Here is a 27,307-nt window from a genome sequence, read left to right as displayed (position 1 = left end):
CCAGACAAGATGGAATACTTTCTAAGAAACTGTATTTTCAGAGGTGGCTTATCCTCACTTTGTGTTTAAGAAAACAGGGGTGTAGCAGGCTGAGAGGTATGGCAACTATCTTATGAATGCTTGCAGCTGAATTCAGCAAAAGTTGATCAGTCTGAAATTCCACTTAATTCACTGGAAGACAGTTAAGTACTGTATATGCATAAGCACCCTCTCCCTTGAAAACAGAGCAATGGGGAAAAATATTGCAATCCTCGGCTTTTGGCCATTTTGGGGGTGGGGGGTGGGAGAGGGAAAATGAACCCCCCATCATGGGGGTGCCCAAAGAACTCTCTCAAAGTTTTTTTGGGTTTTTTTGGAAAGGCTTACCACACAACTTCCTTTAGCTTACAACTTGTGTGGATGTGCACTAAGAGACAGTGGTTTGCCTGAGGCGACTGAATGAATTCCTAGGTGAAGTGAAAAACCAGCTTAGCTCACAGCTCAGTCTCTTAACCAGTGTGCTACAGTGCCTAGCATAAATGAGTGCGATGGGCACGCAGTCATCAAAATGATGTTGAGATCACAACTTAACATTAAGGGCATTTTGTAAGCCACTGACATGTCTTTTGTGAACATAGGGGTGAGCTAAAAGGGGGATGGGTAGTTTTAAAAAACATTTTGGGCAGCATTTTTTTTTAAAAAAATCCTTTTGGCGATTTTTCAGACACTGTGCCACAAGAGGGCAAACATGTTTGCCCACTGAAAGCATTGGAAATGTAGTGAATGTGGCCCAATTTTGATTGCAGGTGGGTTGATTTAAGTTGAGTCCATTTAAATTACAGTATTGTTTTAAACCATGATTTAAATAACCAGGAAGCTACACCTACTTGGTGTAAGCAATTGATTTAAATCGACTTTCTCATTTTGAAATTCATTCATGACTAAGCAGACATACTGAGCGGTTGGTATAACAGCCTAAATGCTTACTGCATTGCAAAATTATGTCCGCTTAGAGGAAACAGATATTAATTTGTGTCTACCTGCATACATGCAAGCATATTAAGGAAGATATCACTTTATCGAAGGGTGCAGTCCTTTGTATACTTATTTGGTAGCAAATTGCAGGAAACAGAAGTCCCACTTTCTTCACTGTGACTTATTTCCAAGTAAGCAGGCATGGGATTGGCCTTCAAGCGTCCAGAACAGCGGTTCTCAACCTGTGGGTCCCCAGATGTTGTTGGACTACAACTCCCATCATCCCTGAGCTCTGGCCGTACTAGCTAGGGGTGATGGGAGTTGTAGGCCAACAACATCTGGGGACCCACAGGTTGAGAAAGGCTGGTCCAGAACATTGCAGAAGCAACTAGGTCACAGACCCTCCTGTCTTCCCTGTTTGCTCAGCTGCCACCCAACTGTTCTGTTCTCTTTTCCACTTTCACCTTTGCCTCGCTGCACCTGGAACATCCCGTCCCCCTTCTCCACATTCATTGGAGATGATGGATTTGTCATTCATTCATTCATTCATTCATTCATTCATTCATTCAGCAGTAGTATTTGTTGCAAAAGCTGGACCATTTCTGTCCTGTAAATAACTCCAAGTCACACTCACTCTCAGGAGGGATCCTGTCTTTGTGCGGGCAGCCAGACAAACTGCGGTGGTGAGGGTACAGCCCTGTGACATGCCCTGTGCCATCGCAGCCAGGGGTTGGGCATTTGATTTCTCGCTTCTCGGGTCTTGAAGGATCTAGGAAATGCAGGGAGGAGAGGGTGCAGGAAGAACATCATGAGACATGCAAAAAAAGTCCACGAGAAAATCAAACCAGTCTTATTAAGAATACCTCTGAATCTGTTTTTGCATTTCATTTCAGGTGAAAATTTACTTACACAATTAATGACCAGCCTTCCCCAACCTAGTGCCCGTCATGGTGGCTGGCGCCAATGGTAGTTGTCTTCCAAAACATCTGGCGGGCACCAGGTTGGGGGACACCAGTCCAGAGGGACAGTAATGTACATCTCAACGACAACAACAAAAGATCAGTGGGAAAGAGTCAGCCAATAGTACCAAACAGTTCTGGGAAAGATAGGTAACTTTTCAGATATTGTTACCTAGCACTACCCCTAAAACCCATGATAGAGGGAAGCTCATATACAGGTTTATGTTTCCTACAGTCTGATTCTATGGATCAGTTTAAGCTGCAGTCATGCAAGTAGCCACTTATGCTACTGGATTGCAATCCTATGGACATAAGAACAAAGAATTTAAGGAATGGATTGATGGATTAGCCCAAATCACTCTAATTCAGCATCTCCCACAGTAACCCCCAAGACACCCTTAGGAAGCAAGGTGTTATTGAAACAGTCACCCACCCCCTGGGTGTATTTTATGCCACTGTGGCTCATATGCATCAATTGATCTATCTTCCATGAACTGGTATAACCAGTGTTGAAGCAATGATTCTTCAACATCAATTTCGTTGGACTGGTCATGTTCTGTGGATGCCTGATGATCGTCTTCCAAAGCAACTACTCTATTCCAAACTTAAAAATGGAAAGCGTAATGCTGGTGGTCAACCAAAGAGGTTTAAAGACTGTCTTAAGGCAAATCTAAAAAAATGTAGTATAAACACTGACAACTGGGAAACGCTGGCCTGTGAGTGCTCCAGTTGGAGAACAGCCTTTACCAAAGGTGTCATGGGCATTGAAGACGCTGGAACTCAAGACGCAAGGGAGAAAGGTGCTAAGAGGAAGGCACGCTTGGCAAATCCACACCGTGATCAACTCTCGCCCGGGAACCAATGTCCCCACTGTGGAAGGACGTGTGGATCCAGAATTGGCCTCCACAGTCACTTACGGACTCACTGTTAAGACTGTGTTTATGGAAGACAATCTTACTTGGCTACGAGTGATCGCCAAAGAAGAAAGAAGAAGATAATCTGGGTTAGAGTCTGTTGGCATGTCTAATGGCAATGAGTTTCCCAGGTGAATCAGAATTGTATGAAGAATGCTTAGGATGTTTGTTTGCCCCAAAGCTTCTTGCGAACTACTTCACTGAATAGTCCCAGTGAATGTATGGAAACTCTATTCTCCAGTATCATTATGACCTCCTGTATATGAAAGAGTGTGCCTCTAAATGCCAGGGGCTGGGGAGAGCTATTGTGCAATCATCGCTTGTGGGGTTCCTGCAGGCAACGGATCAGTTGACCACTGTGATAACAGAATATTGGACTGGATGTTGGGCAACTGATCCAGCAGGGCTTGTATGGAGGGAGGATTCCCCAGGTGTTTCCAGATAGGAGCTTAAGACTGCTAATGGGTCAATGAGATATTGCTGGCAACAGGTGTTTTTTGTTTTTAATCTTATCGGATTTCCCCCAGAAAGGGTAAATTTGGATTAAATGCAGGAAAAACACAGGCTGGCATTTGGGTGACAATGACTTCATTTGGATGCTGCAAAAAACTCATGAGAAACACTGATCCCACAAGCAACACCCATCTGGAAGCAGCACTATCCCTAGAGTAGAGTGGGGGGAATATTCAAGCGTATGCAGACTCTGAAGGTTTTACTCCTTTGTCACTTATAGGATCACACAGTAGGGTACTGAGGTCAACATAAAACAGCAGCCAATGAAAGTTGCAGAATACAATATGGCAGCACCATTGCAGAAACAACCATTGACCAAACCATTGCAGGGACCATTTGCTTTTTTCCATTAGGCTTCACAAAGACAGCGTGACAGAAGATGAGTTACTTCTGTTCCACCATCCTCTGATTATTTTGTATTTACTGGAACCATTCAAACTTTGCATGGGCCCTGAGAATGGTGGGCTGCAAGGGACACAGGGGCATCCAGATGTTACAGATCTATAGGAATGGGGCTCCCAGGCCCTACCAAACTCATTTTCATTGCCACTGGGGGTATTTGCCACTGGAAGGACAACATCCTCACCTTTGCTGTAGTAGCTCTTTCTGATGGAGTCCAGGGCTTTGTTTTGCTTGTCCTCGACCTGGAAAAGTTTCACATGCTCCCCGGCCAGCTGCTGGCCAGGCTCTCTCACAACCTTAACCTGTTCAGCTTTCAGAGCAATGGCCTGTTCCAAAAGACCCAGGTTCCCCCGGGTCATCATGTCATACATCTCAGATTCATCAGTCACAGTGGATTTCTGGGAGTGGCAATCATCGTCCTTGTCATCGTCTGATCTCACCTCCACAATGACAGAATACTCAGGCTTGGAGCCGACTATCTGTCCTTCACAGTGGGTTTTTGGGGAGTCCTGAGATGTGTGAGGAGCTTCTTCACAGATCACTGCAGTCGATGTCTCCTCCTCCTCTTCCTCCTCCTCCTCTTCCTCCTCCTCCTCATACTCTTCATCTTCCTCCTCCTCCTCTTCATTGTCTTCCTCCTCCTCTTCCTCGTCTTCCTCCTCCTTTTGCAATTTGCAAGACTCCTCATAGCTCACCTCATCTTCCCGATGTTCCAGGCACAAATCACTACTGCGTTCACTAGTGACCTCAATGACTTCTTCCGCATCCTCCGTTTGGATGATGATCTCCTTTTCACATTCCTCCTCAACTGCCTCCTCTTCCTCTTCCTCCTCCTCCTCTTCTTCTTCCTCCTCCTCCTCCTCCACTGCTCCTTCATGTAGCAAGTGTACGTCCTCCCCAGTGTTGGAGACCTGTCCTTCGCTTTTGGACACCTGCCCCTTGGCTGCAAGAGCTCCTTCTGATATTTGGCCTAGAAATAAAATAGAGTTGGCAATTATTTCTTGATACGATATGATATGATACGATATCTTTATTGTCATTGTCCCATACAGAACAATGAAATTGAAAAATCTACATAAGACATTCAAAGACCCCTAAAAACTCTGAAACCCCATTTAAAAATACAATATACTATAGAGACTCCTCATACTGTGTTTAGAACCAGAATTGCATTTGGGTAGAAACTGTTTCTCAGACGGCTAGTCCTGGTCTTTATAACCCTGTATCTTCTTCCAGAAGGCAGAAGCTGAAAGAGATCATTTCCGGGCACACTATCCTGCGCTATCTTTGCAGCTTTCTTATGGCACCTGACAGCATAGATTTGATCCAAGGTGGGAAGAGTGCACCCAATTATACTCTCTGCAGTCTTTACAACCCTGGACAGCATTGTTTTTTCCCTGTCCATGCAGCTCCCAAACCACACACACAGACCATATGTTAATACACTCTCCACAGTACAATGGTAAAATGCCATCAACAGGTCCTTTGAGAGATTGTTTTTCCGGAGGATTCTCAGAAAATATAACCCCTGCTGTGCTCTCTTCATCAGGTCTTTGTTGTTTTCTCTTGTAGCTGGTCTGGAGCGGGCTGGGTGCCATATTCTGTTGTGGCTTGGGGTTTTGGCCCTTAAGCCAGGGTTGCCATACATCTAGAATTTCCCAGACATTGTCAGGATTCTGCCATTAGAATCAGTGACTGGACGGAGATTGCTGAAATATCCAGGAAAATCTGGACATATGACAACCCATATCCAATCCCCCCCACTTTTTGAAAAGTGGCAACCCAACTTAAGCATGGAAGAAATATCTGGGGGACCCCCCCCCCACATAAACATTTAAATAGCCCATTTTAAATGTTTGATTGAAACCCGTGCCTTGCTATTACACTCCTGGTGTGGCCATATTTATAGCATTCAGCCATGGCAGGTAAACAGACCGTTTTCTTTCCTAAAACTGTTCCCTCTGATGAGATGAACATCAGTGCCTGACATTTATTTTCCCCAGGATGCCTCCAGAAGACATCAACTAGATACTTGTGTGCTTTGTCTAATGCCTCTCTAGACTGATATTTATGTGTGGAAAATATCACACAGACGGATGTTGTCAATGGAAACGTACAGCGTTGCCTTCATTTACATGGGGGAAAGCAATGAATCTGGGCTCCCCAAGCTAAGCAAGGCAATAACTTTGGTTATTGCCAATAGTTCTCTCGTTGCTGTGCCAACGAGTCTTTGGGTGAACTGGTGCCCATTGCAGTTAATGAAAAGGTTCTAGTGGCTAATGACAGAAGAGGTCTAATGGATTGGTAACATGTTGAAAGCACATACTGCATTATCATTAATGTAACTAGGGTCAGGCGAAAGGTATGTCTGTCTCCCCCTCTGGCCCCCAGGCACAACATGGATAATGCAAAATAGGCACCAAAGGTCTCGTGAATATTGGAAGTAATTAAAATTAAATAGCATGATGTTGGGTCTATTTTATTTTATTTTATTTATTGCAACTCTTTCCGACTTTTTCCTGCAAGGAGCTCAAGGTGGCGTACAGAGTTCTCCCCCTCCTCATTTAATCCCCACAACAACCCTGTGAGGTAGGTTAGGCTGAGAGGCTCACCCAGTGAGTTTCATTCCACCCATAGCAATGTTACTACTCAGACTGTACCTTCCTCAGGTTGAGTTATTTAGAAACCTTTCAGGTTTAGAGATTCGTGGCTGAATACCTGAAGCATCAAATGTTCCACATTTTAAATGTTCCTTTTAAAAAAAAAATATTACTGCTACTACTAAAATTTGTTATCTTTATTTGCTTTATCTTGCCCAAGGCAACCTGAAGTGACTTCCAACCAAATGAGATATGTGGATAGTGTCATTATATAGTTTAGTCACTAGGAGGCACTGGACTTAGTTGCATCTTCTGGGTGGAGTCAGGAGTTTCCTGTTAGATTTGTGAGAGCCGATAAAGTTTATGTCTAGCTTCCTTGGCTAGCATGTCCTCTATGCCTACCATGACAGCATCTACGTATTATTTAGAGGAGCTCTCACTCTGTAGATTGTCAGCGTTCCCTTTCTTATTCCCACGAAATAAATCTTTGCAGTCGAGCCAATAATGAAATAAGGCACCTTCTTCCGGTGGACAGCTGCTGCAGGCCTCCTCTTGGTCTATTGCTTCTGCCTCTTCCTCCTCCAGCGTGCCCTCGGAGTCATCCGTCACAGACTCCTCTTTCGCCTCTGCCTCTTCGCTGCCATCGCTGTCGATGCTGTAGCCTTCATCGAGGGCTAGCTTAAGCGGGTGGGATTTCCTCTTGGAGGCCAGATGTTCTGCTTCTGCACCTTGAAGTTTCCTCTTCTTTGCGAGGGGGCAACTTTGTAAACTAAAAAAAAAGGGGGGAAGAGAGAGAGCTTTGTCACTGTAATGCACTGGCATCCTGAGAGCTAAAGCCACTTCCTAGCTGGAGAGGAGGCTTGCAGCCCCCGCAAGATCAGGGAATCCTTGGCCACGTCATCTCCCTTGCCAGCCAATAGGCTGGCCCGGGAGGCTTGGCCTGCGCTATTTAGGGCCGGCGCAGCCGAGGATTTCCCTCTTTATCCGCTCCAGCTGCTCTGGTTTCCCACCCTTTAGGTTTGGCTCTCTGACACTGCTAAGGACTTCGGTTGGTTGCCATCAAGGGGCTTGGTAGGAATTTTTTCCACTTGGCAAATTGGCACCAGCCACTTGGTTTGTCGCCCATCTCGTAGCAAATCATCACAACTTCCTTGGCATTGGTGGTTAGGCATTGGTAAGGGTATTGTTATGCAGATGAGGGGGGGGGGAGGAAGCGCCATCACCTGCCCCACATATTGAAGGGTAGTCCGATAAAGGATTCCGGGGGGTGTGACCCTGTCCGAAGCCTGGGGAGGTGTGGGCCTAAGGCACTCCCCCAAGTGGTGACCCCGGGGGAGCTCCTAGTTGATTTGCATCAGCAGGACTCCCCCTACTGGTGGTTAACCCTTCCCTGTCTTCAAGCAATCAGGCTGAAGCCGGTTAGACGATAGGACCAATGCCTAAGCCAATACAGGAATCTGTAATCAATAAAGTTGTGGCCTATTAGCCTAAAATACTGGTGTCCTGTGTCTTTATTTCCAAGGGGGAGGCGGGAACTCGCCACACAACCGGCTGGACTGGCTGAAGTACATGTGTCTTAATTTGCAATGTTTAGGTAATGGCTTCATTCTGGACATGTGATGAAACTGTCACTCCCTGATTAATTGAAACAATTCGAAGGCATGAAACGAGCCATTCCCTTTGTTTCTAGCTGATGTAATGAGTCTGGAGCTAAACTCCATGAGAGATGCTCGGGGAGGAAGGAAGGAGCCCTTCTTTCTGCTTCTGTTTCCAAGATCCAGCAGGATCTTCTTATTCTCTGATTGTCTTCTGCTCCCCTTGCTGTGCCTGGGCCACTAGTGACAAAGATAATTTCTCCTCATTTCCTTGCTGACTGGAGAGTACAGTGGTACCTCGGGTGAAGAACCTAATTCATTCTGGGGTCTGTTCTTAACCTGAAACTGTTCTTAACCTGAGGCACCACTTTAGCTAATGGGGCCTCCCGCTGCCACTGTGCCACCGCTGCATGATTTCTGTTCTCATCCTGAAGCAAAGTTCTTAACCCGAGGTACTATTTCTGGGTTAGCAGAGTCTGTAACCTGAAGCGTATGTAACCTGAAGCGTATGTAACCCGAGGTACCACTGTACACAGTACCTTCATAGGAGCCTTTTCACACATGCCACCCAAAGTACACAAGTCAAGGAGCAACAGATAATCCTCACTCTCTGATTTGTGCCATGGTAGTAGTACAGTGGTACCTTGGTTGTCAAATGGCTTGGTTCCCAAACAAATCAGCTCCCGAACGCCGCAAACCTGGAAGTAAGTGTTCCGGTTTGCAAACGGTTTTTGGAAGCCGAACGTCTGATGCGGCTTACGCGGTTTCCGCTAGAGTACAGTAAGCTCCTGCAGTCAATCGGAAGCCGCGCCTTGGTTTTCAAATGGTTCGAGGAGTCAAATGGATTCCCGGAACACATTACATTTGACAACCAAGGTACCACTGTACTCCTGATACTGTACTATAACTGAGCCAAAGTATGTATAATTGAAATAAATGCATATCCCACGCTTCATCCTTTTCATACGTTGTTTTTCTATGTCTACAAGAGTGTAAGCTCATTGGGGCAGGGACCTTGCAAACCTTTTCTTTGCAAAGCACTGTGTTGGATAAATGGCGCTAGTTAATAAAAAAGTTAGCCCTTCTCCCATGCTTTACATTCTTGAGTAGCACAAACTGTTTTGCACTTAAACAACCTTTCCCCTATATATAAACTGATCTCCAGTTCTTCAAGGTCTCCTGAGCTACTTTAAGCACTGGCTATAAATGAGACAGGTATCCAAGCTGTCACTTGTCAGGTGACACGCCAAATTTCACACCATAGCAATTTCACTGCAGCTGTCACTGTTGTTGGAGACTTGATACCAGAATATCTGAAGAGAGGTCAATGCTAGCTCAAGACCAACCCCATAAAGTTGTTTTGAGGCTCCAGGGACTTGAGGCCCACAGCAAGGAATGCTGTTGCTTCCCTTTAGCATCGCTAAGCTCAAAGCCACAGAACAACTTCTTTCCCGTACTGGAAAAGGGGAAGGCAAAGCAGTTGGTGGCAGCCTAGTAACCACACATTTTGGTACCCAGAGCTATTAAAGGTCTCAGAAGTGATTACCAGAAAACACAGGAATGACAGAAGATCTCTGCCAGAGAAGATCAAATTTCCATCTAGTTCAGCGTCCTGTTTCCAACAGTGTCCAGCCACTTGGAAGTCCACAAAGAAGGTGCAGAAACCACAGTCCTCCTCACTGCCAGCAACTGGTGCTCATAGCTATGCTAGCTCTGAACATGGAGGCTCTCATGTCTATGAGCTGTTGATAGAAAAATGCCTCCAGGGGCTGTAGCTCAGTGGCAGAGCATCTGACCTATATGCAAAAGGTCCCAGGTTTGATCACCAGCATCTCCAGGTAGGGCTGCAAATGTTTCCTGCCCGAAATCCTGGAGAGCCACTACAAGTCAGCTGAGCTAAATGGACCAACAGTGTGACTCAGGATGAAGTAGCTTCCTGTGTTTTTATATTCCTGCTAATTTGTCTCCTGCCTCAACCAGAGCCAGGGCCTATTCAACACTGGCTCCGGCCTGGTGGAACGCTCTGTCTCATGAGACCAGGGCCCTGCAGGATCTGATTTCTTTCCGCAGGGCCTGTAAGACAGAGTTGTTCCGACTGGCCTTTGGCTTGGAATCAATTTGATTCCCTCCCCCTCTTTCTTTTTCCCCTTTCTCCTTCTGTGATGGAACTCCAACTTGGGGACTTCCCTGGCTTTTTTCTTGCCCACGTAGGACCAGTCTGGATAGTTGGCCTTGGTGAAGACTTGACGTTTTCCTCCCCAAAAAAGTTTTTGATTTGAGTTTCTACTGAAATGAGGCTGCATTTTAAGGTTGTATTTTAATCTTGTTTTTAAAGTTGTATTTCAATCAATTGTTTTATATCTGGCGTTAGCTGCCCTGAGCCCAGTCTTGGCTGGGGAGGGCAGGGTATAAATAATAATAATAATAATAATAATAATAATAATAATAATAATAATAATTATTATTATTATTATTATTATTATTATTATTATTATTATTATTATACCCATCTAGGGCTAGTGGCTGTCATTCTCATGTGTGGCAGTGAATTCCACAGGTGAATTGTGCATTGTGTGAAGAATTAATGCCTTTTATCTGTCCTGAACAGATTCCATTGGCTGACCCCAAGCTGCAGTTTTATGAGAGAGGAAGAATCACTTTTCCAAATCAACTTAGTGCATAGCATAATTTTTTAATTTCATTAACCTCTATCAATAATTTCTGAGTCAAAAATATCCATATCTAACGTACCCATGGCCCCCATTGTTGATTGGAAAGTTTTGATGGACTACTATCATCAAGCTTGATATTGGAGAACCCCAAGACAATTGGGAGGGATTTGGTTTGTATTTAAAAGTGAAATCTACTTAATTTGCACTTTCTGAAACAATATGCACACTATAACACATTCATCCTTTGATATTTACACTTCTCTGAATTTGGTAGTGTGGTTCTTTAGCCAAGCAATGTGCACAGAAATGCATGGACTAAGCTAAAGTGTGCATAGAAATAACATCAGTGAGAATAACATACAAAAATACATTATGTTTGGGAAAATATGCTTTGCAATAAATATTTCGTATATCAGGCAAAATTGCATACAACAATGTGTCTTAGGAGAAATCGGCATCAAAATGTTGACGAATTTTCACGAAGGCTTAAAAAATAATATCTCAAACTGATACGGAAGCCTGAATTTAAGACTGAAAAAGTGAGAAACTAAAACTGACAGATTTGCTCATCCTTAATCAGCATGCAATGAATTGAAAGGTCAGGAAGAAACACAGGGCATAGGTAATGTCTTCCAGATGTGACAGGTTGGCGGATTTGATGAGGATGGCAACAATGGCAGCCATGTTGGTGATCGTGACCAAAACTCACCTCCTGTGTCTTGCGTACTTCCCCCGGATGTGTCCCGATCCGTTACATCCTGGAGTAGGGCAGCTAAGATAGGAAGGTGACATAACCAAGAAACAAAAACAGGCATGACTTCAAGGGGTAAAACAACAACAACAAAGTTTTCGAAATCAAAGTGTGTAGCGTGTTTAAACAAAAGCCAACAAGTCGCATGTGCATTTGAAAAGCAAAGGAGCCACTGAAATACCCCACGCAAGAAAAGATAATTTCCTTTAAACAGTTCATCTCTTCCCTTTGAATTCCGGCAGATGAGGGCAACACAGCGGCTCTGCAGTTTGCTAAAAATTAATGAAATGACTCACCCCATTTAATTAAATGAACGGTTCATTATAGTTTTATGAGTAGGTTTAATTAAAGATTTGCATGTGTGAAAGCAAGCCTTTTAAAACCAGACAACTCTTGCACTCACCTCCTACCGATGGTGCTTTTATTTATTAATTACCAACACACACACACACACAACTGGACTTCCTCCACAGCTCTATGTCTTTCAGTGCTGGATCCTGAAATCATTCATACATCCAAAACTACTTCTGATGTTCAGATACGCATGACTGTGGTATTTATGATGTGGTTACAATGATTACATCAGATTGTTTGATGCTCCCACTGTGCTTCCTCCTCTGAGGCCAATTACTACCCCAGTTCCTCTGTGAATTTTCATAAGGTCCAACTTATATGTAGGTGATTCAGGATTTGAGAAGAATAGTTTCCTTTCCAGTGAAATGGGAATGTTCTATATGTTCCACTCCTGAGCAAATGCGATTAAATACAGCCTTGTTGCCATACAGAATGCACTTCCATAATTCTAACCTCCATGAACAACAGATTTGTCCCCCATAACAATTGGACCAGCTCACCTTTCTGCCTACTCTTTTTGCCCTTTCCCGATGATTGTAAAAGTCTATTTAATTTTAATTGCCTTCCCTCAGGACTGGAGATTGCAGCATAATAGGCTGCCCCTGACACACTAAAAGTAGCTGGACCCTGGGACCCTGAGCTTCTGGGTGATATCAGCTGTGGCTCACCTGAATTAAAAGCTTATGTTTGTGGCCGCTTTGAAGAAGAGGGAGGCAAGTCTGAAGTCTACTGCATGCTTCAAGAATGGTGAATTTGAGCCTCTGTCACATGTTCAACAGAATGACCTGGTTCTGGTTGAGAGCCAGTGTGGTGTAGTGGTTAGAGTGGTGGACTCGTAATCTGGTGAACTGGGTTCGATTCCCCACTCCTCCACATGCAGCTGCTGGGTGACCTTGGGCTAGTCACACTTCTCTGAAGTCTCTCAGCCCCACTCACCTCACAGAGTGTTTGTTGTGGGGGAGGAAGGGAAAGGAGAATGTTAGCCGCTTTGAGACTCCTTAGGGTAGTGATAAAGCGGGATATCAAATCCAAACTCTTCTTCTTCTTCTTCTTCTTCTCACATAACACTAAGACATGCTTTGTTTAGCAAACCATGAGTTAAGAACATAACTCAGGCCAATAGCCCATCTAGTCCAGCATGGTTTAGCATCATGTGTAAACAAGGGCAATGCGTATACCATGGGTAGGCAAACTAAGGCCTGGGGCAGGATCCGGCCCAATTGCCTTCGCAATCCAGCCCGTGGATGGTCCGGGAATCAGCATGTTTTGACATGAGTAGAATGTGTGCTTTTATTTAAAATGCATCTCTGGGTTATTTGTGGGGCCTGCCTGGTGTTTTTACATGAGTAGAATGTGTGCTTTTATTTAAAATGCATCTTTGGGTTATTTGTGGGGCATAGGAATTTGTTCATTCCCCACCCCTTCAAAATCTAGTCCGGCCCCCCACAAGGTCTGAGGGACAGTGGACTGGCCCCCTGCTGAAAAAGTTTGCTGACCCCTGGCGTATACAAATGGAGATCACATCTGCTTGCTGCTGCTGACCGTGCACATCTGGCTGAAGTTTGCATGCATATAAACTGTACATTTATAGGCACTGTCCAGACAGTCATTCAACTTGCCTATTTAAGGGTCTGCAGTTGCATGGGCAAAGGTAACATACATACATTAAGTACATTCATTGGTAATTTGGGACCTTCGCATGAATGCATGTATGACGGGGGCAGCAGCTGTGATCCAGCTTTCTCTGTAAGTGCTTCCAGTGGAACAAGCAAAAGGGGCTTTTGTTTCACTACATTGTGACTTGAACTGAATGAACAAAAGCAGGCGGGAAAAACCCTGCTTTTTATTTTCATATAAAGTCTCTAGGGTTTGCTGTGGTCTTTGGGGAATGAATTAAGTCTTACATTGGGGAGCTGAAGGAAAGAGGGCAGGCTATAGTCCACAGGGCCCAATCTCAACTCTCTCTCCCCATAACTACCTCATCCTCCCGTAGGGGAGAGCACCTGAGTCTGGGCTCCAGTGCAAAAATAGTAAGTCCATTTGGAAGGCACCTGGGAAAGAGGGCGATAGTTTTGCATTGGTGATCAACTAAAGTAGGACTTGGAGGCAGGATCACAGCCAGATTTCCTGGCTAGGCAGAGCTGCTCCATTTCCAGTCCTGGCTTCCAAGAAATGAATGGAAAATTTTCTCATAACACGTAGAAATGTCTGTAAGCTGAAGAAAATGTAGGGGGTTTCATGGGCCTGAAGTTTCACATTATATCTTCATCTGTGCATTTGTTTTCTACAAACCAGACACTGTTCTAATTCTGAGAACAATACTCATTCTTCCTGTGAACCTGTTGAAGCTACCAGTGAAAAGGCATTTGCATTGTTGAACTATTGTTTTGCACCCAACTTGGGCATGATTGTGGCTGGAGATCTTATTAAAAATAAAATAAAATCACCACGTGACCTCCAGGTTTTGCCACTCTCCAGGACAGGAACCACCTCTGTGCTCCCAATACACATGCAGTTGTGTCTCCATAAAAAGAAACCTATTCTGTCCATCGTAGGGGAGCCTTCAAAAATGGCACTTTGCTTAGTCTTCCCCAACACCTTGGGATTCTACTCCCCTCATTCTGCTGCACGCCTAGACCATCTTCCTCCTTGCCCTACAAGAGCACTCACATCCATCACCCATTGGATATTTCTCCCTTACTTCTTGGAAGACTGCTAATTTATTTTACCATGGCCTCCTCTCCTTTTGTCATGCAGACACAGCCTGGGCTTCAATTAGTCGATTAATCGTCCAGTTAATCAGGCAATTAGAGGACAGCTGCAGTGATGGCTGTGTGCAGGCCCTCCGAGCTGCCCCTTAAATATGTCGCCAGCTTCAATTACCACCTCCACTCATGTGTTCAGCAATAAAACGTAGGCAAGTGGTACGCCTGCCGCTCTCTAACCCAGTATTTTGAGAGAGAAACAGCAGGCTCTCAGAGCAGAAACACCCTAGGAAGCTGGGTCACATAAGGTCCAATTACTCTTTGATGCAGGAAGCGTTCTAATCAAAAGGGGAGAGGAAAGACAGCCTGTATCATTTGTGCTGTGCTTACGGAGCTCTTCTCACTTGAACCTTCGCACTCGGTGTGCTTCTAATAGTGCTCAGTGGCTTTGTGAGCCTATAATTTGTATGCTCTCGAGTTCAGGTCTGTGTTAAGTTCTTCAAGGGCTGCTTCCGTTTCTCCCGTGCTGCCCCTGGTGAGTGCGGGTAATGCTATCGAGCACCAAACAATTCAGCCTCAGGTTGTGAAAGGCTAATACTCAGATGAGCAGTTGGCCACCCGAACAGCGAGGAAGAGGCGACAGCTTCCCCTTGGGGCTGGCTGGGCGATAGCAGAGCTTGGCACCTTTTATCCACCAAGGCCTTTTCTGGATAACCATGTGCCCCTCCTGCTTCAGAAATTAAAGCTGCTCAATGCGTGATCAGCTTGAGGAGCACAGGAAGAATATAGAAACGTAGGAAGCTGCCCTAAACTGACTTGTCCACCTAGAATTGTAGAGTTATAGAGTTGGAAGGGACTATGAGGGCAGAGCCGTCTTTCCCATAGGGCTTAGTGGCACATCGCACCAGGGCACCAGAATCTGTATAGAGTCTGGGAGAAATATAAGAATCTGCTGGAAATAAAAACACCTTTATGGCTATCTCCTACCGAGGCAATTACAATTAAGAGAGTTAGTATGCATAGACAGTGGGCGACCTACAGGGAACTGCTGGATTTTACAGGGGAAGAACCCAAACTGAAACCAATGGAAAATGTAAGGCACCAAGTTACGGATCGGCTACAATATCACCAGATATACAATATATTTCAATTAGATTTTAAAAATGGATTTTTGGACCAAAGCTCACAATTTGAAAAATAACTTTTATAAAATAAGGATAAACTTAAGCCTAAAATGTGTAAATTTTTATTAGAATGGGAAACAAAAGATGAGCTTGTGAAAGCTTCAGTGACACACTGGGCAATAGATATAGGACACTATATAGATTTCAACCTCTGGGAGAAACTTTGGAAAAGTGACTTGAAATTTACTGCACGTTACTCATTGAAAGAGAATTAAAAATGATCCCTAGATGGTATTTAACTCTGAGTAGGTTGGCTTAGATCTAAGAAGTCGAGGGAACCTTTTTTTCATATGTGGTGGACATATGAAAAGGTAAAAGTATATTGGGAAATGGTTTGAAAAAAATGAGTTGGAAAAAAATGTTTAAAATTACACCCCCCCCAAAAAAAACCCCCACCAGAGTCCTTTTTATTGGGAATAACCCAGACAGAAATTCCTAGGTGTCAGAAAAGTTTATTTATGTGTGCAACAACTGTGACACATGTTTTGTTAGCCCCAAAATGGAAAGTGAGTGAGGTCCCAACTAAAGAGGATTGGCACCTTAAGTTGTCAGAATTTGCAGAATTTGCAGATTTAACACATAGAATAAGAGAGCAAGAAGAACATATATTTAAAGAAGAGTGGAAAGCATTTATTGACTATATGGAGTATAACTGTACACAGCTGAAAATGCTGGCAGCACTACGATAAATTCAACAGTGTAAATAATATTTGATTGATGTAAAAGTGGAAAACTGATCTGAATGGTTACGGTAAAATGTGCAGGAACGTATGATATGTAAAATGAACTATGGAAGGAGAAGAAGGGAAGTCACTGGATATTTTAAAGTTTGTCAAATGTTTATTTTGAAATGTCAAATTGAAAACTTAATAAAAACTATTATATTAAAAAGAAATTGATTGGACTGAAAAGCATTGATGATTAGATCTTTATTTGTCAGTGGATGCAAATGAGCTTCCTTGGCATTGTTTTAGTTTGAAGTCATAATTTGTTTCTTTTGCTGTATATTTGTGTGTGTGTGTGTGTGTGTACATAGTCAACACGTACCCCTTAAAATCCCAATTGGTTGATCTCCTATTTAAAAAGTGGCAGCCTGTTTTCCCTGACCAAATGAAAGTTGCCTTCAAGCAACACCAAGTGATGATTCGTGGCATTTGTGAGAGAGCTATCCCACACCATAGATTGCTGAGTTTCCATATCAGCTCACATCATCTCAGACACAATAATTCTCGAGGGGAACAGCGCACACATTTAACTCAGAGTCATATATAAATAAATTATAAATAATAAAATCGTTGTTGTTAATTGGGTGAGATACACGCACATGTGAATCAGCCCTGAGTTGCTGAGAAGAAAATTTCCTTACCTCACCTCCTGGCCAATGAGTTCTGTAGGCACTGTGGAGAAAGACGGAGAAGAAGAAAAGAAAACAAAGCAGAAAAAAGAAAAGTCACACAAGATGTCACCCTTCTGGCAATTTCTACAGGTGGAACTAGCCACCGAAAACAACACTCCCGTTATATGAAACCACCTTATACTGAATCGGACCATTGATCCATCTAGTTTAGTGTTTTTTGACCCAGGATCTCCAGATTTTGTTGGACTATAACTTTCAACACCCCTAGCCAAAGACCAGGAATGCTGGGAGTTGCAATCGAAGAACATATGGAGACCCAATATTGAAGAACTCTGATCTAACCAGTATTGTCTACCCTTAGTGCAATCTGTTTATCACCTATGAGTGGCTAGTCTAATTAAATCGGCATAATTCCCACCGACTCCATTTTATGACCATTAACTCCTTCAGACTTCAGGGCTTTAATACCATGCCCTACACCCCACCCCAGTTTCTCACCTCCCTCTATTTTTTAAACATCTAGACTGAAGAACAGTTCCGGGCAACACAATAACTTGCTGATGACCTGGACACTGTGGTTGGCCCTAAAAAAGTATGACCCTACTAGGGCATTTGGGTTTCCTGCCATAACAGACCAACGTGGCTGTCAACAGTTTTCTGTGTAATTAGCAGCAGGTCTCCAGAATCTCAGTCTGAGAACCTTCCCATTATTTGTTACTTGATTAATTCCAACGGGAGATGCAAGAAATTGAACCCGTGACTTTCTGCTTGCATAGCACGGGCTCTACATTTCCTCCCCTGTTATATATAGGGTCACTTATCTCATAATTATCTCTGTCATTGGCTGCTTCTGGGTGGGGTTTGTGTGTAGGAAAATGTGATGATACCATGACACAACTAAGTTATCCTACATCTTATGCAGGAGACCTTACACTGGAATCGAGACTTACAGCTGGCTTTTGAGGAACATATCTTGCAATTACAGTACAGAGACTGCTAACTTGCTCAGTTAGCTAACTCTTCCCTCCTGTGAGTGTCCCGTGATGATTGACTCCATGCTGCTATATAAAAAGGTAAAGGACCCCTGGACAGTTAAGTCCAGTCAAAGGCGACTATGGGGTTGCGGCACTCATTTTGGTTTCAGACTGAGGGAGCCGGCGTTTGTCCACAGACAGCTTTCTGGGTCATGTGGCCAGTATGATTAAACCAGTTTTGGCACAACAGAACACCGTGACGGAAACTAGAGTGCATGGAAACACTGTTTACCTTCCTGCTGGAGAGGTACCTATTTATCTACTTGCACTGGTGTGCTTTCAAACTGCTAGGTTGGCAGGAGCTGGGACAGAGCAACGGGAACTCACCCCATTGCAGGGATTCAAACTGCTGACCTTCTGATAGGGAAGCCCAAGAGGCTCAGTGGTTTAGACCACAGTGCCACCCATGCCCCTTTGTGCCATGCTGCTATGGTGCATCATGGGAAGGAGGCTTTCTTCTCTCTGTGATTCCATTGTGCTTCTCAGTTGACTGAGGAACAGCTGAGGGGTGAAAATGAGTCTGGCCTGCAGAAAAAATATACTCTTTTCCTGGAGCCCCACCCTTCCCCCCCACTGTTCAGCTGTTCAGTGCAAGGATGTGTTGTGGGCCACATAAAATTAGGCAGTGAGTCAGAAGCAGCCCATGAGGTCGACTTCTGAACTAGAGATAGTGGAGAAAGGCATGGTTTTAGAGACTATGCATACTGACTTGAGAATGTGCATATTGCCTGAAAAATGTACAGAATGCAGGCTAGTTTTGCACATTCCCCAAAGCTGACTGGGGATTATGAATAATGACTGGCTATTGTATAAAATCCAGTCCATACATGCATAATCTCCAAGCCCTATTCAAAATTGTGTATATGGACTAGGAAATGCGTACAGTTCCATCTTTAAGGACAGATTTTGTGCACATTCTCCATGAGGCTTGGTGAATGTGTACAATGGCTGGTTATTATGCACATATACCACTCAGCTGATATTCTCCCTAATGTAGACACACACAATGAACAATTCACTCAGAAATGAGAAACCAATTAATTTGCTCAAGGCAATGATGTGGCAACCCTGTTTTATTTGCCAGAATTTCTTCCCTCTGCCAGGTGAAATACACGAAGGCATTTTTGCTTTCAAAGTCGGAAAATAAATAGCAATCAGGCCTCAAATTATCAAGTCATTTGTCTTCAAATTCCCACCACATCAGCCTTGTTTGCTTCTGCAACATGCACAGTCTCTCTCTGGCTTTCTCAGATGTATGACTTCAAAGCCTCCGGCCGAGCACATGTGATAAAAGTGATCTGAAGCTATCAAGATTTCTATGAAGCAAAGCATGCGAGGCTGTTTTTTAAAAGAAGGGAGAGGGAAGGGAGAAGGGAAATCAGAATGCGGATTGAAAATGTTTTGAGTGTCCCTGTGAGTCACTCTCTGAAGAGATCTCCTGGGAAAAGTTGAGGAGGGTATGTGTGTGCAGCGTTTAAACACATACACACAGAGAGAAAAAGATCAAGATTGTTGGCCTCAGAGACAGAAGCATTTTGATGAACCACACAGAGCCACAGAGCCAGGTTTAACTGCCAGAGCGCATAATTCCACAAAGTGCTCACCTCTGATTGCCTTTGATCGTGTACGTGCTCGCTTATCGTCATTCTCTAAACTCATCTGGAATCAAACAACAACAGAATTAACATTTTATTTAATGAAAACAATTTGCAATCAAAGCTAATGTGCCCCTGGAAACCATGAGCTTGGATTGCACAAAGGCAAGCGGAAAAGATCTAAGACACGAGCTGTCTGGGAAACTGCCTCCATTCATGGCTGATAAACAAGAAGACCACCACTTGGGCAGAATGTCACAGGAGCAAAGCAGTGGCTCAGTTTGGCACATGAGGGTGAAGGGACGTCTTTACATGGCAAGCCATGAGTGTGAACAGGTTTACCATGATGTTCTGGTTGTCTCAACCATAGTGTCACAAACTGGGGTGAGGTGGGACAAACTTGCATCCATTAGACTACATTTTGAGATGTTTCGGCATCTGTTTCCTTCTGGACCTTTTGCTGTACAGTGGTACCTCGGGTTACATACGCTTCAGGTTACATACGCTTCAGGTTACATATGCTTCAGGTTACAGACTCCGCTAACCCAGAAATAGTGCTTCAGGTCCAGAACGTTGCTTCAGGGTGAGAACAGAAATTGTGCTCCGGTGGTGCGGCAGCAGCAGGAGGCCCCATTAGCTAAAGTGGTGCTTCAGGTTAAGAACAGTTTCAGGTTAAGTGCGGACCTCCAGAATGAATTAAGTACTTAACCCGAGGTACCACTGTATAAGGTTTGCATCTATTTTCTTGGATATGCTCTCACATAGATGCAGATTAGAAACTAAAAAAACAAACCGAACAAAATAATGTTCTGGTTATGGAGACAAAATGCAGCAACCATGTAAGTTCAGGATGTGATAGATAATGCCAACTCAAATAAAATCCACCAGGCTGGGGGGGGGGAATGGTTGTGTGAATGAGTCATCGCACTCCCCTTGACAGAAATTTCACTGGGTTTCTTTGAAAGAACATTTGCTTTGGTTCTTTCTGTTCAGCTATTAAAGTGTGGGCCAGAAAAGTGATAGCACGCTTTCAGATTTTCTGCAGACCTTTATAGCCAGCAGACAATTAAGGTTGCACAGAGTGAAATTTTACCGAGAGAGGCCGATCCATTCAAATATCCTCTCTAATTTTGGGACATCAAACATGATGCTCAGCAAGGAACAGCATCATGAATAAATAATATTTGTAACTTCCAAGTGCTGGGAGTACATTTATTAATTAAGCATAACTATATCGCAGTGTGCAGTTCAGGAGTCTAGAGCCACGTTTTCTGGGGCAGCTGACGGTTGGTTATGTTACACAGACATCACAAAATCTCAGAAACTATTAGCATATTCACTGTAAGGTCACATAGATCTATCTACTAGCTGAAATGCAGGCCCAACTTGGAACCAATAAGATATTTTACCATCTTTTGGTCTCCACCCCCAGCCCAAAGGTAGGACAACTCATACCGAAAGAAATCCTGACAAATCGCTGTCAACAGAAAGCTGCAGTGAATTTACTCTCCAAATACACAGATTATTCACCAAATATTTGATATATGCCTTTGACACCCAAAGATTTAATTTCAACACTTGGTGTTTGACTTTGATATTTGATTTCAATATTATTTCTGCGAGTCAACAATAACTTCTGTGAGTTAAAGAGGGAGATTCCATCTTGAAAGGATGGAAGTGAGACTTCCTGTCAGAAGGAGGGTGTGAGCAAGACTTCACCCACCAGGACAATGGACCTTTGACCGTAATTGAGAACAGATGTGTGAGGCAATTTTGCATTTGATAGTTGACAGATCTCACACTTCACGCCTGCAAAATCAAAACAACCAAGGAACGCCAACAAATAACCAAGAAAACTCACACAAATTTTGAAGGATGGGGTAGAAATTTGCAGTCGAAAAGCATATATCAATTTCAGATTTGAAGGTCAACATTTGAAAAGTTTAGAATATTTGCAAAGGTTGGTTGAATAGGTTAAGCATAGCTATTTGCAAGGACACTCCTGAGAACTTACCTGATAGCTTAGCTAACCTTGTCATGAAACACTCCATTGCTATGGCTGTATGATTTGACACATCTGGAGTGTGTGTGTGTGTGTGTGTGTAGAACACAGGAAGCTGCCTTATATCAAGTCACACAATTTGTTCCTTTAGCTCAGTATAGTCTTTTCCAACCTTGGGTCTCCAGATGTTTTTGGACTACAACTCCCATCATCCCTAGCAAGACCAATGGTCAGGGATGATGGGATTGGCAGTCCAAAACCAGCCAGAGACCCCGGGTTGAAACACACTGGTCTACACCGACTGGCAGCTGTTCTCCATCATTTCAGGCAGGAATCTACCCATGGGTGTAGCCAGGATTAATGGGGGGCAGGCTTTATGCTGGGGGACGGGACAGAACCGAGTTATCTGCAATGCAACTGGCCAGTTAGTTAAGTAATTTTTATTTATTTACTTTATGGGGCGGTGGCAACTGCCCTCCTGCTCTCCTGGCTATGCCCAGGATTCTGCCTTGAGATGCTACAGATTGAAACTGGGACCTTCTTGGCCCAGAGCAGGCACTCTACCACTGAACTGGAGTGCCTGGAGGCAGTTGGAGGATAGATGGCGGCTAACAGATTGAGGTTGAATCCTGACAAGACAGAAGTACTGTTTTGGGGGGACAGGGGGCAGGCAGGTGTGGGGGATTCCCTGGTCCTGAATGGGGTAACTGTGCCCCTGAAGGACCAGGTGCGCAGCCTGGGAGTCATTCTGGACTCACAGCTGTCCATGGAGGCACAGGTTAATTCTGTTTCCAGGGCAGCTGTCTACCAGCTCCACCTGGTATGCAGGCTGAGACCCTACCTGCCCTCAGAGTGTCTCTCCAGGGTGGTGCATGCTCTGGTTATCTCCCGCTTGGACTACTGCAACACTCTCTACGTGGGGCTACCTTTGAAGGTGACCCGGAAACTGCAATTAATCCAGAATGCGGCAGCTAGACTGGGGACTGGGAGTGGCTGCCGGGACCACATAACACCGGTTCTGAGAGATCTGCATTGGCTTCCAGCACGTTTCCGAGCACAATTCAAAGTGTTGGTGCTGACCTTTAAAGCCCTAAACGGCCTCGGTCCTGTATACCTGAAGGAGAGTCTCCACCCCCATCATTCAGCCTGGACACTGAGATCCAGCGCTGAGGACCTTCTGGCGGTTTCCTCATTGTGAGAAGTGAGGTTACAGGGAACCAGACAGAGGGCCTTCTCGGTAGTGACACCCGCCCTGTAGAACGCCCTCCCTTCAGATGTGAAGGAAATAAGTAGCTATCCAATCTTTAAAAGACATCTGAAGGCAGCCCTGTTCAGGGAAGTTTTAAATATTTAATGCTGTATTGTTTTTAATACTTGATTGGGAGCCGCCCAGAGTGGCTGGGTAAACTCAGCCAGATGGGTGGGGTATAAATAATAAATTATTATCATTATTATTATGAACTATGGCCCCCTCCCACAGGAGGAAATGAAATTCCCCAGAGAAATGAAAGCCTAGAATAGATTGGGTTAGGTTGCCAAGAAAGGCTTCAGCACGCACACATCCCAGGCTCAACGTTTCATGGAAAGCATTGACCGGCTATCATAGGCCGGCAATATCCTTAGTGTGATGGGAAGAAGCCAAAAAGGGAAAGAAAGGGGGGTGGTGGAATGGAAGATGCCATGGAATGAAATTAAGGAGGAGGAGATAAGGGTGGGGGGGTTTTGTAGGGCCGAAGGCAGCAGCTGGAACACGAACTGCATCGAACAGCACATGCTGTTTCCCTTCTCTGTCCCTTCTCTGGCAGAGTGTCGGATGCAAACAAAGCGTACTGCTTTCTCATTGGCAAAGAGTCATGAGTACACGCCAGTTGCCAGACACGTGCTGTGATCTGTTGTTCTTCAGTGAAGGAGGGAGGTGGAAGGAGGCTGTTCTTAAATGTGGACTTCTTTGGATTGCACGGCGCAGAATTAAAACTGGTTTGATTTCCCCCTCCTTGGAGACTCCTGGGCACTGCAAGTCTGTCTGCAGGAAGGCCTAGGGGGTCTCGAACAGAGCTGCTCCCAGCAAGCTACAACCCCCAGCCTTCTTTGGATGAAGCCATGATGTTTAAACCGGTATTAAACGGGTACCAGTCTGCAGTGTGGATCTGCAGCCAGAGTTCCTCACCCCCCGCATATTCCTTTTCCCCCCTGCACTCTTCTTCTGAGCTGGGCAACGGAAGGTTGCTCCTCACCAGGAGTTGTTCCGAGTTGTTTTGTTTAAAATGCTGAAGGATGACAAAAGCGCCCTGAAGTCTCGTCTGTGAACCGAATATCTCAGATGGAATTTCCATGCATATTATTTCCCCTTGCAGTAATGTAGCGCTAACGTACAATGATTTATACTGTGTGATTTGCTGGAGGGGGCCACTGGAAGGGGGGGGGAGGGGAAAGAAATAAAAAAAGGGGGTAATTTATGCATCCTGTCATCCACGCTCTTGCCGCCCCATCGCCTTATGAGCCTCGTGTTTATTACAACCTTCCCAATAACCCAAGAAGACAATTACTATAATTTCTATTTTTAAAGCCTTGATTCCCTCCGGACCGATGGCTCACATTTAAAGTGCGGAGAGGAGCAGGTGTCAAAAGGACTTCATTACATTTACGAGCCTTTCAAATATGCCGTTCCTGGTGTTCGCCAGAGTTAATGCCTTCCGATGCACGCCTCACAATAGAATTAATATTTTTGATTGCTGGACGGCTGTGTGTGTTTTTGCTGAAATGAAATCTAGCGTGGCTTTCTCTCTCTCTCTCTCTCTCTCCCTCCCTCCCTCCCCCCACCCCTCACTTTTATTTTGTCACCTTTCCCAGGGAAATTGGCAAACGTTCTGCTGGTTTTCAAGCATGCCTTAGCAATTTGGGTTCCATGCAGATAAATTATTTTTGTTTGAAAAGAAACGAAAAAGGGGGAAAAAAATACCATCCTGAAAACAGAAAAGGTTGCAGAAAACACAATGCGAGCTGCATGCTGACTATGGATGCCTCTTGATGAACAACAACAGCTGTGACTTTCTTCTTTCGCTTTTCTACATCACCTTTCCCCATTCGTAATTTAGAAACGATGAAAGGAAACAACCACTAAGAAAGCACTTATTCCCTTGGCCTCTCGGAAAGAAAGGAAGAGAGACAGTATTTGCCTCTGTGCGTGGAGGGGGGCAGCGTTGCATTTAGATTCCCAACGTTTTTGTGATGGCGCAGAAGGTAGCTAAATCTTTTCTGCCATGAGTGATTTGAGATGGCTTCCCCACTTGTAGGGTGTGCCCCTGAGCCGTCCTCAACTTTTCAAGGAACCTCCTTAGTTCCAGTCTTTGGCAAGGGAAGCACTTTTATCTTATTTTTATCTTATTTCCCCCCTGTCTTTCTTGCTCACCAATTCACTGTAGCTGTACTCATGCAACTAAGTAGGCAGGCCACAGCTCAGTGGCAGAACATCTGCTCTGCATGCAGAATGTCTCAGGTTCAATCCCTGGCAATTTTATGTATGGCCGTGAATACCCCTTCTCTGAAACCCCCCAGAGCTGCTACTAGTCAGTGTCAACTAGAAGTAGTCAACGTGGAATCTCTGACTACTTCTGGTTGACATTGACTAGAAGCAGCTCTGTGGGGTTTCAGAGAAGGGACCAGAGATTCTTAGAAGACTGGAGTAAATATACGAACTATTTGAAAAGTCATTGTAATGAACAGATTACGCCAGTAGGATTGCAAGAAGTTTTGTAAGGATGGCTATTTGAAACGTTGCAAGAAAGACTATGAGGAGAACTATTAAAGGTAAAGGGACCCCTGACCATTAGGTCCAGTCGTGGCCAACTCTGGGGTTGTGGCGCTCATCTCGCTTTATTGGCCAAGGGAGCTGGCGTACAGCTTCTGGGTCATGTGGCCAGCATGACTAAACTGCTTCTGGCAAACCAGAGCAGCGCACAGAAACGCCGTTTACCTTCCCGCCAGAGCGGTACCTATTTATCTACTTGCACTTTGATGTGCTTCCAAACTGCTAGGTTGGCAGAAGCAGGGACCGAGCAACAGGAGCTCATCCCGTCGCGGGGATTCGAACCGCCAGCCGCAACCCCACTAATTCTATAACCCCCCCACCCTACCAAAAAAACCAACAACAGGACACCATATGTGATATTTATTGGGATATCCTATCTACATAACAGGAGAGCAAATTTCCTTCATGCTTCAACCAAAGTACTTTAGGGAAGTTTTTAGTGACTGATGTTTTAATGTATTTTTTTATCTTTTGTTGGAAGCAGCCCAGAGTGGCTGAGGAAACCCAGCCAGATGGGCGGGGTAGAAATAAATCATCATCATCATCTATCAGCCACCAAGTGGTAGGGAAAGATTTCCTACTTCAGGGGTTAGCTAGTGTGCTGCCTTCAAGAAGTTCTTGAACTTCAACTTCCCTCATCCTAGGTCAGCCTAGCCAATGGTCAGGGAAGATGGAAGTTGTAGAGGGAGAAAGAACCCCGGCTCCAAAGTCTGCCTCTTGGTTGTGCAGAGCCCAGGGGAACAAAACAGGGACCAGTGGAAGCAGGAAGACTACTAGCTTTAAATGTAAAGCTAAAGGTAAAGGTACCCCTGCCCGTACAGGCCAGTTGTGTCCGACTCTAGGGTTGTGCGCCCATCTAACTTAAGAGGCCGGGGGCCAGCGATGTCTGGAGACACTTCCGGGTCACGTGGCCAGCGTGACGAAGCTGCTCTGGCGAGCCTGCACCAGCGCAGCACACGGAAACGCCGTTTACCTTCCCGCTATAAAGCGGTACCTATTTATCTACTTGCACTTAGGGGTGCTTTCGAACTGTTAGGTTGACAGAAGCTGGGACCGAAAGACAGGAGCTCACCCCGCCGTGGGGATTCGAACCGCCAACCATACGATCGGCAAGTCCTAGGCACTGAGGTTTTACCCACAGTGCCACCCACGTCTCAGCTTTAAATGTATGCCTTTGCAAAAGCACTGCCTGTGTTTTGCTCTGTAGCTGGTACATCAAGTAGCAGAGCTCCAAGCTACACATTCCTCAGACATCTCCGAATTCTCCCCTGCCTCCACTTTTTTCCTTTAGGGCCCTCCCAGCTGCTCTGTTTAAGTTCTCCTGACATCCCACCCATCCCAAGTCTCATTCGCAGCTGAATTAACTAGGAGTGTGCTGTTTCAACTTATGCCCCTCCTCCTCCCCAGCTGCTTCTCTTACAGTTCCGTAGACTAAGCAACAAACATGGTATCCCCAGCTTTACATCTTTGGAGAATTTCTCTTGACATTTCTTTGTGTGTGTGTGTGTGTGTGCACCAGAGATTGCTGTTCTCGCCTCCAAAGGCCCCAAATTAAAAATTACCGCTGTGTAATAAACAGCCTAACGAAGCCGGGTTGTCACTTTTCATTTGCAGAAATGAAGGGCGCAAATGAAACATTTAACTACGTGCGACCAGGAGAGCTTTTGCTCCGTTGCGAGGGAAGCGGATTGGAAAACCTGCTACATGGCGTTGTGCCTGACATTATAATGCTTCCATCGTCTCAATTTGTGGGGCTGGCATTCAAGCGCAAGGCTGCTGAGGCACAATAATGCACAGTCTTCTGGCGCGCACAGAGCTTCCAATTGTTTGCGATGAAGAAGCCTGCTTTTGATGAGAAGAGGACAAGGATGGGCTAAACTGTCAGATTTGGTTTCTCATTCCCTCCCC

The 27,307-nt window shown here is 44.8% G+C and overlaps 1 protein-coding gene across 4 annotated transcripts in view; it reads right to left on the bottom strand.

The window, feature by feature from the left end:
- The window catches only part of MYT1 (myelin transcription factor 1), a 166,964-nt gene that overhangs the window by 69,627 nt on the left and 70,030 nt on the right, over nucleotides 1-27,307 (bottom strand). For all 4 annotated transcript variants that reach the window (XM_081916679.1, XM_081916678.1, XM_081916680.1 and 1 more), the window contains exons 3-8: nucleotides 19,599-19,653; nucleotides 16,970-17,000; nucleotides 11,319-11,381; nucleotides 6,861-7,111; nucleotides 3,927-4,712; nucleotides 1,589-1,723 (exon numbers count right to left, since the gene is read on the bottom strand). In XM_081916679.1, coding sequence (XP_081772805.1) covers nucleotides 1,589-1,723; nucleotides 3,927-4,712; nucleotides 6,861-7,111; nucleotides 11,319-11,381; nucleotides 16,970-17,000; nucleotides 19,599-19,653 — 1,321 coding nt within the window. The remainder of the gene's footprint in view (nucleotides 1-1,588; nucleotides 1,724-3,926; nucleotides 4,713-6,860; nucleotides 7,112-11,318; nucleotides 11,382-16,969; nucleotides 17,001-19,598; nucleotides 19,654-27,307) is intronic.

Source organism: Podarcis melisellensis (assembly GCF_964234715.1).
Source record: "Podarcis melisellensis genome assembly, chromosome: 6".
In the NCBI taxonomy this organism is placed as follows: domain Eukaryota; kingdom Metazoa; phylum Chordata; class Lepidosauria; order Squamata; family Lacertidae; genus Podarcis; species Podarcis melisellensis.
This window is presented reverse-complemented; position numbering and strand designations above follow the sequence as displayed.